Below are 15,788 nucleotides of genomic sequence, written 5' to 3' on the forward strand. Positions count from 1 at the left end.
AAGACATGACCTAATCTTTTTGCTGCAAGATACATTCCCCATTTAGTAATTTGTTTTTATTTTTTATTTTATTTTTTAAAGGTTATAGTAAATCTGGTGATATATGGAACTACAACGTTGTATAAGATTAAAAGCCCTATTACACCAAAAGATGTCTGACAGATTGTCTGACACATTTTTTTTTTTTTCAGCCAAAGCCAGAAATGGATTTGAAAAGAGGAGAAATCTCAGTCTTATCTTTACGACCTGTTCTCTGTTTATAGTCCATTCCTGAGTTTGGCTGAAAAAAATCTGTCAGACATCTTTTGGTGTAATAGGGCCCTATGAATACACAAAATACTTGGTTTTCCATAGGCAGTGTCTAGTATTGCATCTTTGCTTTATTGAAGTAAAGAGACTATTTGCAATATCACATACAACCCATGAACAAGAGTAGGGCCATTTCTAGAAGAAAATGACTTTTATTTGTAGCTTGTGCTACTGCACCCAGGGTGCCTGGAAAAGCTGGATCCAGTCCTAAGAAACTTCTCTCAGAACTGGATATAGCTTTTCCAGGCACCCTGGACAGAGTGGCACAGGCTTCAAAGGCAGACGGCTGATAAGCAGATTTCTGAGCTAACGAAGCCGTTCGCTTTGTTTGTAGTGTAAATTCCCTCATCTCTGATAATGAATTTAGAATCACTCAGTTACGTGTTTGATCAGAAATATCTAGACACTTCTTAAGGGTGCCTTCACACCTACCGTATCGCAGTAGAAAATCCGCTGCAGATCCGCAGCGGATTTAACTAAATGAATGAACACAGCACTAAATCCGCACTTACAAATCTGCTGATCCGCAGTGGATTTGACAGTACGTATTTAATGCTGTGTTCATTTATTTAGTTAAATCTGCTGCGGATCCGCAGTGGATTTTCTACTGCTATACGGTAGGTGTGAAGGCACCCTAAAGTGTCACTGTCGTTATAACTTTCAAAATCTAAATCAACAGTAGATGTGCAATAAAGCAAGTTTGCAATATACATTATTTTTTTTATCATGCTGTAAAACAAAATCCAGGTCCAGTCTCCTGAAGGCAGATTTTCTGACTTGTGCTGGTTAAATAAAACAGACTAAACACAGGAATTCCAGCCAGTACAGAGAGTCATGGCTCAATATATCCATCAGTCTCGTTGTTAGCGCTCAGATGTCCTGGGAAACAAAGTACTTCCTGCTTTCTGACTGTTTTCTGAGAAAAAAAAAAAAAGAGTCCGAAAACAGGAAGTGTCGTGTTTTCCATGATGACTAAAAAAAAAAGAATGTAAATTGCAAACTTGCTTTGTATCACATCTACTTTTGTTTTAGGTTTTGAAAGTTATAACGACAGTGACACTTAAAAAGTACCAAAGTTTTTCCAGCTATATCAATTCCATCTCTAGCTCTAACAGCAGATTAATATTTTACTTTAACGTAGATAAATGTAGTCAATTTTCTGTTATTTCTAAACAACTAGAAATGTAACTAAAAGTAAACCGTAATGGAAATAAATGATGGGTGTATTAGCTGGCTAGACTGTGAATGCGCACAATACTCTGCCACCATATTTATTTACAGATACTAATGGTTTACCTGAGCTACCTAAGTCATCTCATCCTGCAAAGAGGAAAGAAAACACTTGAGCTGACTGATAATCTAAGACATATTGGAGATGAGGTAACTCTAAAAGCCCAACTCTGTTAGGCATGCAAAATAAGAAATTAGATCACTCTGCAGACCATGCTCCAGCCACTCAACAAATCTGCGTCCTCTGCCGACAAAGCAATTGTTTCTGTTCTGGTGACCATGGTGAAGATTAGAATGATGTATCCATACTTATCTTAAATAAGTCACCAAAAAAATATTGTTTTATATTATAGTCATATTTAAATTTCTGCTCTCCTACCTTTCTGTACTACTGTAGGATCCTCCACCCTGCTGCATAGTAGTATGGTATAACCCACAGATTAGTCTTTTGTAATGTAGCAATGAACTAGATGATTAAAACTAATCATGGCATCAGTCGTGTGATCTTCCTCCCCCACACACACACACACATGCATATGCATGCATCATAAGACCCCCAGCTTCTTTAGTGCCCTTCCAGTAAGCCATTGGACTTATTATACAGGAATATTTGGTCATGGTCAGAATGGTCATGTCTTGTAGGCCGATTTCTTCTATGCAAAAATAAATTGTTTAACGGTCTTGTAAGCATGTAACCTAAGTTTTTATGCAAAACCCACGTTTTTCAACCAACCTAAAATATCTAAAAACAAAAAAAAACTGCAGTAAGTTCTTTGAAATATATTGTACTGCTTATATGTGCATACAAGTTTGCAAATAATTTACTTTACTTATCTTATACTCATTTCTAAGGGTCCTATTCCACGGAACGATTATCGTTCTTAAACTCGTTCCAACGACAACTAGTTAACAATCACTTTTTTTATTTTTTATTTTAGCTACCGATAACACACGTGGGAACGATATATGTAGTGTAACGATTATTTTATGGTCCTTACATGGTTGTTTAAAACGTTTGCCGGGGTGATCATGACCATACAACACACCTACTTTTTACAAACTAATAAAAGATTTCTAATTTTACGAACCAATTAGCGAATTATCTTTCAAAGACCAACAATTTTTTTTCGACAAGCTGAAAAACAATTTTGAACGACAATATAATGATTTCCCTTTTGTCGTTCGCTTGTTTACACCAATTCCACGAAGTGATTATCGGTAACGAGCGGTCATTGGAGTGAGTTTATGAACGATAATCGTTCCGTGGAATAGGGCCTTAATTCAGAATAGCAAACCTCTAAGTCCAAAATAACCAGTGGCCCATTCTGGTTCAGAACATATTCTGCTTATTAGTATTAAAATAATTGTAGTTTGTATACACCATCGACTGATTCCAACAACAACCAGCAGATTTATTCATGCAAAAAAGATCTGTACAAGACCCTGAAAGTTGCTCCACTTTGTAAGAAGATTACATGTAGGTTACATTACCTTAAACCTGAACCTACACTTACGTTCATTGCTAGGCTTGTTTTCCTAACTTTTAGGGTATAAACCCACACACCGTATATGCAGCAGATATGCAACAAATACGCAGCAGATTTGTTGGTACAGATTTGATGCTGTGTTCAGTTATTTAGATCTAATCTGCTGCGAGTTTGCTGCGAGTTTGCTGCGTATCGCAGCAGTAAATATGCTGCATATACGGTGTGTGGGTTTATACCCTTATAGTTTACACAACCTTTTTATATTTCTTTTTATTTTTTCAGTCTTCCGTCAATAAATCTTAGCTGGTAATATACACTTGTAATACTTCACAGTAATGTCAGAATGCACAATACTTGGGTAAATTTTGGCATTCAAAGTTTAACACAGTTGTTACTGTGTTATCTCATGACTGAACAGTTTTGTTTTGGCGTGTGTTTCTATATTTTTCTGGACCTCAGGTATATTTACTTGGTGTATATCTTTTTATAATGGATGTTTTATGTGCCACAAACACTGGATAGAAATGCAATCAAAATTATTTAAACATATTTTTTTTTATTAATTATGTAAAGATTGTCTTCTTTATAGTGTATCTCTCCATCTCAATATTACACAGTACAATGCGATTTAACGCTGTTTTACATTTGCTAGATAGATTTCAATGTTTTCCCTAGTTAGTGACCAATTCCCTTCAGGGAACATTCATACATATACAGTACCTAGTGTTCTGATGCAGTGTTCAATCATACACAGTACTAAATCTACATCTACTAAATCTAAACATAGTAGGTGTAAATGTACCCTTGTGGAATTGGAATTGAACAGAACACAACTCTGTGCAGGCAGTGAGGGTGCTAAACCCCCGAAGGTCAGTACTAGAATGAACCCATTAAATTTACATTACAGGACCATAAGTAAAATTACCAAGCTAGATCAAGTTTTAATCCTCATTCACATTGCTGTAGTTGTGCTCAGTATTTTGTTGCAGAAATGAGATTGGTTTAGATGGATGATGTGTGTGGTTTTTGCTCATCTTTCATTTTATTATAGAAGGTAGAGAAATAAAAGCTGAGCTGTGATTGGTTGCTATGGGCCACTAAGTGATTGGTTTATTTGCTCCATTGTGTTGGAGAGTAAATTATTTCTTTACAAGATATGAGCTGGAATGTGCACAGACTTGCAAGTTCTTTTTTTTTTTTTTTTTTTTTTTTTTTCTTGTTGACAAAATTGATTTCTAAATCCTAGATAATCACTGATGATATTTTATGGGAATTCTTAAGTCACACATTAGAAAATAATAAATGTAAAGCGTCCCTATAAAGTACACCTTATCTTTGGTACATACCCGCACTAAACTATTATTTGTGGTGTTGGCAGTGGTAAAGCTTTAAAGGGAATCTGTCAGCTCCTGGGCCCTACCTGAGATGCTGACAGTGTGCTGTAGCTGGCAGTCCCCTAGTGAGCATGGAGACTTTTGGTAATTTTCCGTGTAGTGGATTATGCACACGTCTCCTACTATCCTCCTTCCTCCCTCCCTCCCTCTTCTTCATGAATAATCAATGCTACCCGGCCTCCTGCTTGCTCAGCTATCAGTCTTCTGTAGGCAGTTTTATGTCTAAAAGAATCACTCAGGTATAGTTGAATCTCTCAGCCCAAATGTGTTGGAGCTGTGGTTTAGGGGTAACTCGCCTATTTACAGATCTGCCAGCAGTTTGGTCTCTGGTTCAAATCCCCTGATGAAAATGAATAGAGGTCTTTTAAATTTTTCTCATTATTGTATAATTTTTAAGGCTATGTTCATACACAGTATTTTTGCTCAGTATTTTGCAACCAAATTCAGGAGTGGATTGAAAACATAGAAACACTGTTGACATTGAGTGGATAAACGCCATTTAATGGCAAATATCGGCCGTTGTTTTAAAATAACAGTAAATATTTGCCATTAAGTGACTGCCATCCATTCAATTTCAACAGTGTTTGAACTTAGCCTTTCTGTGTTTTCAATCCACTCCTGGTTTTGGTTGCTAAAAAATGACAGAAATACTGAGCATAAATAGTGTGTGAACATGGCTTTAACAATGATACAATAATGGAAAAAAACTGATCTGCAATCAGAGACACTGGCTGACAGCTGAGCGAGCAGGAGGCCGGGCAGCATTGATTATTCATGAAGAGAGAGTGGAGAGGTGTGGTAGAGTGTGGCACAAACAACTCCTCTTTGCCTCTTCAGTACAGTAGGAGACTGCAGATTGTGCATAATCCACTGCACGGGAAATCACCAGAAGTCATCATGCTCACTATGGGACTGCCAGCTACAGCACACTGTCAGCACCTTAGGTAGAGCCCGGTAGCTGACAGATTCCCTTTAAACTAGGCAGACTACTGAAGGAGACTATTTATTTCATGTAAGGTGTTTTCTCTATTATAACCTTAAATTGTAAAAAAATTGCAACATTTATGATTTGTAGTTGTTGCCCTGACCGAAAAACATCAGTTGCTCCAATGCATAAATGAATACAAACACTGCATGACAAAATATCTAAACTATATTATCTACTGTACATTTAAAACCTATTTATTCATATTCTGCAACTAACTTAACCAAATTGTGCATAATGTATAGTGCTCTCATTTCATCTGAATATAACCTATGCTTGTCTATGGCTAGAACTAATCTCAAAAATATCTCTCTGGGCATTTAAGAATTTTGAGGTTTACTATGTCCTCTGCCTTGCAAATTAATATGACATTGCCTGATTCAGTGCAGAGGCTGCTGTAATCACCGGACTTTATTATTTCATACAATATGTACAGATAGGAAGAGCTACTTTACTGGATCCTCTGTGCTACCAAGTAGAAATGCCAAGGAATAAAAAAAAAAAATGGAAAATGTATCCATTTTGTTGATCTCTTCAACCCAGGTGTTGTGTATTTACATGTACCAAGGCATAAAAGAAAATAACCAGAATTTCACATTTTAAACCGTTCAATAAGTAAGCCATGTTCTGAGATGTCTTCTGGAAATGTTCCACTGGAAATCTCTCCCCCAGGGCTAATAAGTAGAGCTTGTTATTATGACGATAATAACTTTTATAAATGTTTTACGCTTTTAAAACTTGTTTTGATGGGTGTAAAATATCTTAATATTGTTTTACTATAAACTGTACAGTTGTGTATAAAAAGATGTAAATAAAATTTTTAGTCTTCAAGCACATTGAGAGTTGTGTGCCCTTTCTTATAGATTTTTTTTGTGTATTCTATAATATATTTAGAAGCAAAAAACAGGTCTAAACCAAGGTGTGCGTGTTATACGCTGTTCTCTTTATTTACCGTACATTAGAGTAACTACAGGAAGTAAGAAGACTGTTGATAATCAGGTAAGATGAGCAAGAAGACAAGTTGAAAAAATTGACTGTCCAGTAGTCTGATAGGAAGATAACTAATGATAGATGATAACTAATGCGTTTTTGCATCAGTTGTCAGTTTTTTTTATTGAAAAAAAAAAAAAAAAAAGCATCCTAATGTAAGAGGCAGCATCAAAAGGGGTATTCAAGTCATAAGGATGCGGAAGTTTCGGCCTGCTTAAAGTAGAGTCACAAAAAGCAAGCTAAAATCCATTTCAAACATCTGAGTGGGGATAATTCTGCAAGCCCTGTTCAGATGGCAGAGAAATATCTGCCATTTAAACTTAACGTTAAAAGGTTATGGTCATATTATTTTAAGTCTTTGCCTTTTTTCTTTAAGAGTGCGTTTACACGTAATGGATCCGTAGCCTATCTCAGCACTGTACACTCTATTGGCAGTATGGGCTGTGAGCAGGGATGGTCCGAACCGAGTTCGGTTCGGGTTCGTACGAACCCGAACCCTCGGTAATTCCTGCTATCTGCCCGCTCCGTGCATTGGGAGGACCGCCTGGAAAACTGGGATATAGCCATAGGCTGTATCCCAGTTTTCCAGGTGTTCCTCCCGCTCCACGGAGCGGGCAGACAGCGGGAATCTGCTGCCGAGCGTTCGGGTTCATACAAACCCGAACCTCGGCAGGTTCGGACCATCCCTAGCTGTGAGTCTGTCCGAAGCCTGCCCCGTTAAACCTCCGCCGCCGGAGCGTATATAACAGCTTCTCCACACCCTCCGGGTTGCTTCGGGGGTTCCCGACACGTCCCGCTCGCCCAATCAGTGCCTGCCCTGCCTCATAGCTCTGATTGGCTGAGTGGGACGTGAAGACGCCGGGAGCCCCGGAGAAGGCAGCAGGTGATGTATACGCAGGCGGGGGGGTGTAACGGGGCAGGCTGCGGACATACAGCAGGATGTCCATAGAGTGTACAGGGCAGGGATCCGCAGCGGATCTAGCTGCGAATTTGCAGTGAGAAATCCACTGCGGATCCGTTACGTGTGAACACACCCTAAAACGTACTATTTCAAAACAAATTGTAAGTGTATTACAGTGTAGTCTATAGAGTTTCCAGCAGATCTGTACAACGCTTGCTTTAGAAGCAGACTGCAGAGCAGCAGGAGTTTTGATAGGTATCCAGCCATCAGTTAAAATGGTAGGTACCCTTTAACTGGGACCACCGATGTTGTGTTCCAGTTTAAAAATAACCACCTACCTATGTTGTATTATAAACCTCAAATGTAGCCACCCATTTACTATATGTATGCACAGATCATCCATATTGTAAAGAAAAAAAGACAACAGAGGATCCTGTTGCAGTATATAAGGCAATCAGCAACTATACACAGTATAATATATTTAGTGTCATCTATACACGGAAATTTCGGAAAATAAATTGAGCAATGTTTACAAATGTACAGGGGATGGCATTCCAGATTCTTCCAGAGACAGGCTCTGACTCCAGGCATAAAGTTTTTTTGCTTCTTCATCCCAGTCATCATCAGAAAACATCACCTGGTGTGATTTTTCTTGGTCTGAGATTACTTGTTGGTGGACAACCCTGGAATCATTCTGATCCTAAAAAATAAAATACAATCTATAATTAAAATTTTCTTTTCTTAATCTAGACCTTGCCACCACCACCAATTACTCTGAAATAACCTAGGTTCACTTAAGGCCATAGTCTTTAACAGCCCGATAATCACTTAGTGTGTGTGTGTGTGTGTGTGTGTGTGTGTGTATGTATGTATATATATATATATATATATATATATATATATATATATATATACTTTTACTTTTCCAAATTTTCCTTTATCATCTGTAGACATGTCACTGGAGAAGTATTTGAGGGGAGGTACATCTCACCCAGGCTAAGGCATATGGTGAGATGGTGAATCCAGGTGAGATCTGTCACTCAGCAGTGTTATGCTGCTGAGGGTTTTTTTTCCATGTTCCGGGCCTGGATTTACTGGAATGGTGGGTAGGTTGGTAGTGGGACCTGCCATTCCCCTCCCCCGGTCCAGTTCGGGTGTTGCAGGCAGGTGTGCCTTGTTAAGCCTGCGGCAGGGTAAAAGCTCCACAGAGCTAGAGGAGATTGCTCTCAGCCAGGGTGAACAGCCTGCATGCTGTGTTTCCTGGGAGCAAGGAGTTCTATCACTGCTGGGGCCTATTCACACTCCACGATACCGCCTATGGAAGTGACAGTTAGGTGACCTGTGTTAGTAAGTGCCCAGACGGGCAAGACCTTTTTGTTTTGTCTTATTATCAATGCACAGTGTTGCTGTATTTATGTTGCTGGACCGTTTATGCTACAAATAAACACCAAAGCTGTTTTTAAGTCCAAGTTTGCTGCCTGAACTGTGTCCTAACACACCATCCCCCGGGAAGATCCCTACAATTGGTGCTGCGGAGCGGGCAAAACGGTTGCTAGGGGCAACGGTGTGCATCAACTTGGCTACAGCTACTTATGTCCTGGGTGAAGGCTGCTGCTTCACTCCAAAAACAGCCAAGCAACATGGAGGAGATGATGAAGCAGTTAATGCAAGTGAGTTTGCAGCAACAACAGGCTCTGACAGACGCTAACCTGCGCCATGAACAGACAATGGCTGCACAACAGAGACTTATTGAGCACCTAATAGCAAAGCAGGAGGCGTCTGCAGGTGCTAATCCCCAGCTGGTGGCAGCAGCCGCGCCAGAGACTTTGTCTGTTAAAAGAGCCGTGCAGCGTGCGCTGCAAAAGATGACTGCGGAGGATGATATTGAGGCCTATTTAACTGTCTTTGAGCGGGTGGCTGAGAGAGAGAAGTTACCCTCCACTGAGTGGGCAGAAGTGATTGCGCCTTATTTAACAGGCGAACCTCAAAAGGCCTATTATGACCTCAGTGAGCAAGAGGTCAAAGACTATCCTCGGCTAAAAGCAGAGATACTCGCCCGACTAGGAGTTACTGCTGCTGTCCGTGCCCGAAGGGTCCGCAACTGGAGCTACAGTCTGGACAAGTCAGCGAGGTCCCAGATGTACGACCTGATCCATTTGGCAAGAAAGTGGTTGGAGCCAGACACTTCTACTCCTGCCCAGATCCTAGAGAGGGTCGTGATGGATCGCTACCTCCGTGCCCTTCCTGCTGATCTACAACGCTGGGTGGGACAAGGCGACCCTAGGAGTGCCGACGAACTCGTCAGCCTTGTGGAGAGGTTCCAGGCGACCCAGGCGACCGAGGACTACCTCCGTGATGTTCCTGCAGCACCGTCACCTCCCCGGAGTGCCAGATCTGTGCCATCATCTGGTAAGAGACTTCCATCTATTGGGGGAGTGTGGAGGGGTGCTGATAGAGGGAAAAGCGCTCAGGAGGGAACTCAGGGGCAAAAGACTGGTGATGGTCCCCGGTGGCTAAGTGGCCCTAAAAAGGACTCCCTGCCAAGGAGACCAGGCCCTATCCAGTGCTGGAGATGCCATGAGACGGGACATGTGTCTGCCCATTGCCCTCTTACCACTGAGCCCATGGAGTGTGACGCTAGCCGGCGTCAGTCGCTATTTGCGGAGCCGTCATGTGTTGCAGTTCCTGGACTAGAGACTGAACCGCAAGTCTGCCACATTACTGTCAATAACTTCCCTGTTATGGCGTTGCTGGACTCAGGAAGCCTTGTCACCTTGGTGCATGCCAGCCTGGTGACTGGGGACTTTGTGCCAAAAAGACATATGAGTGTGGTGTGCATACATGGCGATACAAAGGTTTACCCTATAGTACTGGCTAATGTCGGGACTGAACTAGGCGCTGTACAGTATGAAGTGGGTGTGGTTAAAAACCTTATGCATAATGTGATATTGGGACGTGATTTTCCATTGTTCTGGGCTCTATGGGGAAAACAACAATCCCCTGAAAGGAGTAAGGATACCCCTAAGTCTATTGCATTACCCATGGTAAAAGATAAAAATGTACAGGATGAAAATGCTTTTCCTTTGCAGGTCCTGGCTGGTGAGGAAGAGGCTCCTCCCACTGACCAGAATGTTCCAGACTTAGAGGTGTCTAGGGATAATTTTGGTACTGCACAACTACAGGACCCCACTCTCAAAAATGCGAGAGAGCAGGTCACTGTTATGAATGGGGTACCTCAGGAACCAGAAGCTGAGAAAAAGTTTCCACATTTTTCTGTGACTAATGATCTCTACTATAGAGTCACTAAGATTAATGATGAGGTTGTGGAACAGCTTCTGGTGCCTAAGTCGTACCGGCGTCAGGTACTCGACATGGCCCATAATCATGTCCTTGGGGGCCACTTGGGGACAGATAAAACGCAGGAGAGAGTCCTCCAGAGGTTTTATTGGCCTGCGATTTATGCTGACATAAAAAAATACTGTGAGTCGTGCCCCACTTGTCAGCTTAGCGCCCCAGTGTCGCATTTCCGCAGCCCGTTGGTTTCGCTCCCCATCATAGAGGTACCTTTTGACCGCATTGCAATGGACTTGGTGGGTCCCATTGTAAAGTCGGCAAGGGGACACCAGTACATTTTGGTGGTCTTAGACTACGCAACCCGCTATCCTGAGGCTGTACCCCTAAGAAACACTGCGTCTAAAACAATTGCCCGTGAGTTGTTTTATATGTTTTCCAGAGTGGGGATCCCCAAAGAAATCTTGACCGACCAAGGTACTCCGTTTATGTCAAAGGTAATGAAGGACCTGTGCAAACTGTTTAAAATCTCACACCTTCGTACCTCTGTATATCACCCACAGACGGACGGGTTAGTGGAGAGGTTTAATAAAACCCTGAAACATATGTTAAAGAAAGTAGTGGAAAAAGATGGTCGGGATTGGGATCACTTACTACCTTACCTAATGTTTGCTATTAGGGAAGTGCCCCAATCATCCACAGGGTTCTCTCCCTTCGAATTAGTCTATGGTCGTCACCCTAGGGGTTTGTTGGATATAGCGAAAGAGACATGGGAAAGTGAGTCCACCCCATACAAGAGTGTTATAGAGCATGTAGCACAAATGCAGGACCGTATAGCCACTGTAATGCCCCTAGTAAGGGAACACCTCCAGAGGGCGCAAGAGGGCCAAAGTAGAATTTACAATCGTTCTGCGAGAATCAGGACATTTAGCCCTGGTGACCGGGTACTCATACTTGTTCCCACAGTAGAAAGCAAATTCTTAGCAAAGTGGCAGGGTCCCTATGAGATTGTAGAGAAGATCAGTGAGGTCAACTACAAGATACACCAACCAGGTAGAAGGAAGCCTTTCCAAGTTTATCACATAAACTTGATCAAGCCCTGGAAAGACAGGGAATCCTTGGTGGCGACAAAGCCTGTTGGTCATCTGTCCCCACCAATCCCTCCGGTCAGGATTGGTGACACCCTGTCAGTATCCCAGAAGCAGGAAGCTAAGGAATTCCTGCAGAAAAATAAAGACAAGTTTTCTGACCTCCCAGGGCGTACGCATCTCATTAGTCATCATATTGAAACTGAGCCTAGAAGCAGAGTAAACCTTAAGCCCTATAGGATACCAGAAGCACGGAGGGAGGCGGTATCCTCTGAGGTAAAACGTATGCTTGACCTAGGAGTCATTGAGGTGTCCCAGAGCGAGTGGTCCAGCCCGATTGTGTTAATCCCAAAGCCCAATGGAACTTGGAGGTTCTGTAATGATTTTAGAAAGTTAAATGAGATCTCCAAGTTCGATGCCTACCCCATGCCCAGGGTAGATGAGTTGATCGAAAGGATGGGTAATGCTAGGTACATAACTACCCTCGATCTCACTAAGGGCTACTGGCAGATCCCCCTCACTCCTAAGGCTAGAGAGAAGACTGCATTCTCCACCCCTGATGGGCTCTTCCAATATGTAGTGATGCCATTCGGGTTACATGGAGCCCCTGCCACTTTTCAGAGGTTGATGGACTTGATCCTGCGACCACATCGGGACTACTCTGCTGCCTACCTCGATGATGTGGTCATTTTTAGCCCTGATTGGGAAAGTCACCTCTGTAAGGTCCAGGCGGTGTTAGATGCCATAAGTGATGCGGGGTTAACCATCAATGCAGAGAAGTGTGCACTAGCCTTAGAGGAGGCCAAATACCTGGGATACATTATTGGGAGGGGGTTAGTGAAACCACAACTGAATAAAATTGAGGCAATACAGAATTGGCCCAAACCCCTCACAAAGAAACAGGTCAGAGCTTTCCTGGGTATTACGGGCTATTACCGTAGGTTTGTGCCAAACTTTGCCACAGTTGCAGCCCCGCTAACTGACCTGACAAAGGGTGCGAAGTCCGCAATGGTGACATGGACTCCAGAGGCCGAGAAGGCTTTTCAAAGCCTTAAATCTGCCTTGTGTCAACAACCTGTACTAGTTACCCCTGACTTTAGGCAAGAATTTCTGGTCCAGACAGATGCCTCCAACACAGGGTTAGGTGCCGTCCTCTCACAGGTCGTGAATGGCGAGGAGCACCCAGTGATGTACTTAAGCAGGAAGCTATCCCCGGCCGATAAAAACTACGCCATTGTTGAGCGAGAGTGTCTGGCAGTGAAATGGGCCCTAGAGTCCCTGAGGTACTACCTGCTAGGCAGAAAATTTAAGCTAGTGACCGACCATGCCCCCCTAACATGGATGAAGGTTAACAAGGAGAAAAATGCGAGGGTAACTAGATGGTTTCTGTCCCTCCAAAACTTTAATTTCACGGTGGAACACAGGCCAGGAAAGTTACAGGCAAATGCTGATGCCCTATCAAGGGTACACTGTCTGTGGGGACAGAATGCTCAGCCCTCCGGTCTGAAAAAGAGGGGGGGGATATGTAGACATGTCACTGGAGAAGTATTTGAGGGGAGGTACATCTCACCCAGGCTAAGGCATATGGTGAGATGGTGAATCCAGGTGAGATCTGTCACTCAGCAGTGTTATGCTGCTGAGGGTTTTTTTCCATGTTCCGGGCCTTTTCAAAGCCTTAAATCTGCCTTGTGTCAACAACCTGTACTAGTTACCCCTGACTTTAGGCAAGAATTTCTGGTCCAGACAGATGCCTCCAACACAGGGTTAGGTGCCGTCCTCTCACAGGTCGTGAATGGCGAGGAGCACCCAGTGATGTACTTAAGCAGGAAGCTATCCCCGGCCGATAAAAACTACGCCATTGTTGAGCGAGAGTGTCTGGCAGTGAAATGGGCCCTAGAGTCCCTGAGGTACTACCTGCTAGGCAGAAAATTTAAGCTAGTGACCGACCATGCCCCCCTAACATGGATGAAGGTTAACAAGGAGAAAAATGCGAGGGTAACTAGATGGTTTCTGTCCCTCCAAAACTTTAATTTCACGGTGGAACACAGGCCAGGAAAGTTACAGGCAAATGCTGATGCCCTATCAAGGGTACACTGTCTGTGGGGACAGAATGCTCAGCCCTCCGGTCTGAAAAAGAGGGGGGGGATATGTAGACATGTCACTGGAGAAGTATTTGAGGGGAGGTACATCTCACCCAGGCTAAGGCATATGGTGAGATGGTGAATCCAGGTGAGATCTGTCACTCAGCAGTGTTATGCTGCTGAGGGTTTTTTTCCATGTTCCGGGCCTGGATTTACTGGAATGGTGGGTAGGTTGGTAGTGGGACCTGCCATTCCCCTCCCCCGGTCCAGTTCGGGTGTTGCAGGCAGGTGTGCCTTGTTAAGCCTGCGGCAGGGTAAAAGCTCCACAGAGCTAGAGGAGATTGCTCTCAGCCAGGGTGAACAGCCTGCATGCTGTGTTTCCTGGGAGCAAGGAGTTCTATCACTGCTGGGGCCTATTCACACTCCACGATACCGCCTATGGAAGTGACAGTTAGGTGACCTGTGTTAGTAAGTGCCCAGACGGGCAAGACCTTTTTGTTTTGTCTTATTATCAATGCACAGTGTTGCTGTATTTATGTTGCTGGACCGTTTATGCTACAAATAAACACCAAAGCTGTTTTTAAGTCCAAGTTTGCTGCCTGAACTGTGTCCTAACACACCATCCCCCGGGAAGATCCCTACACATCTTAATAAAAAAAAAAACCTTTTTAACATTATTATTTTTTTTCCATTAAATCACTTTGCAGGAAAATGAAGCTGTTATTATTTTACCTGTTCTTCTTTTCCCGGGCCATATAGTCTCTTCATTTTTGCTACCTTACGCCGGGCTTTATGTGATCTCCGGGATGAATTTCTTGGTGCCGCAGAACAAAGTGAAGAGACATAGGCAGAGATGACTGATGATGGTGGTGGTACAGGTGATCTGTATGAAAAAGAAAAATAGAGGTCAAGGCTACATTCACACATTCAGTATTTTTTCAGTACCATATATGATGTCTGCAATCTTGGTCCACAATTCGCAAAAAATTAATCCGTAATGCATGCATATTGCATCTGTAATCCGTAATTTTTACAGATCAGCAAAAAAGGTGAAGGTGATTGTTAAATAATCGGGAAAGGTTTAAAATTATTACTAATCTGAATTTTTTAACAGACTTGGGAACATTAGGGACGTATAATCCGTAAAAATAACAGATCAAAAAAATTACGGACAATCCTATAGACTTCTATAGGACAATCTGTGCTGCAATTATGGTTCCTCCTTACTAGAGCTAGTCAGTAATTTTTGCGAATACAGTTTTTGCAGAACGTTGATCTGCAATTATGGACAAAACTACGTGAATGTGAATGTAGCCTAAGGCTATGTTCACATGGCGTAAGACACCAGTCGTTCTGTGACCAGGGTGGGACTGCAGTACCGGCCGGATGATCTTCCCTTCTGCTGAATTTGGATGCGCCGAAGCCGTATGCTCCATTATGTGAACTGACAGGTTCTCTGCGGCCGCTATTCAATAAATAGCGGCTGCAGAAAACTGACATGTCATTTTTTTGCGTGGCCGCTAGCGATCATGGCCTGAGTGTATACTATGGGGGAGATTTATCAAAGGGTGTAAAATTTAGACTGGTGCAAACTGCCCACAACAACCAATCACAGCTCAGCTTTCCTTTCAGCACTGCCTAAAGCTGAGCTGTGATTGGTTGCTGTGGGTAGTTTGCACCAGTCTAAATTTTACACCCTTTGATAAATCTCCCCCTATGTGTATAAAATCCGGCTGGGATTCCCTCTAGCTGCAGCACAATGTAAGTGAAGTATTAATCACTGGCCGTCTTGCAAATCGGCAACAACAGTCGTGATTAATACTTTACTTATGTTGTCTGAACATGGCCTAAGGCTGCATTATCATGTCCATGATATACGGGTGATATATATTCCATAAGCTGGATGTATATCACAGACTGACTTCACCTCTTATGACTTCATTTCTCTGCATCTTAATTCATTATGATTGCTTATTTGCTCAAAAATGTGCTACTTTTCTTGTATTTTGCGCAAACTATTACAGGGTTTCGC

At 42.6% G+C, this 15,788-nt stretch overlaps 1 protein-coding gene across 2 annotated transcripts in view; it reads right to left on the reverse strand.

Annotated features, from left to right (window-relative positions):
- Window positions 1–7,772: 7,772 nt before the first annotated feature.
- The window catches only part of C11HXorf58 (chromosome 11 CXorf58 homolog), a 33,646-nt gene continuing 25,630 nt past the window's right edge, over window positions 7,773–15,788 (reverse strand). For both annotated transcript variants that reach the window (XM_069944365.1, XM_069944366.1), the window contains exons 8-9: window positions 14,489–14,639; window positions 7,773–7,996 (exon numbers count right to left, since the gene is read on the reverse strand). In XM_069944365.1, the coding sequence (XP_069800466.1) occupies window positions 7,826–7,996; window positions 14,489–14,639 (322 nt within the window). In that variant the 3' untranslated portion in view covers window positions 7,773–7,825. The remainder of the gene's footprint in view (window positions 7,997–14,488; window positions 14,640–15,788) is intronic.

This window comes from Dendropsophus ebraccatus, chromosome 11, assembly GCF_027789765.1.
Source record: "Dendropsophus ebraccatus isolate aDenEbr1 chromosome 11, aDenEbr1.pat, whole genome shotgun sequence".
Taxonomy (NCBI): Eukaryota; Metazoa; Chordata; class Amphibia; order Anura; family Hylidae; genus Dendropsophus; species Dendropsophus ebraccatus.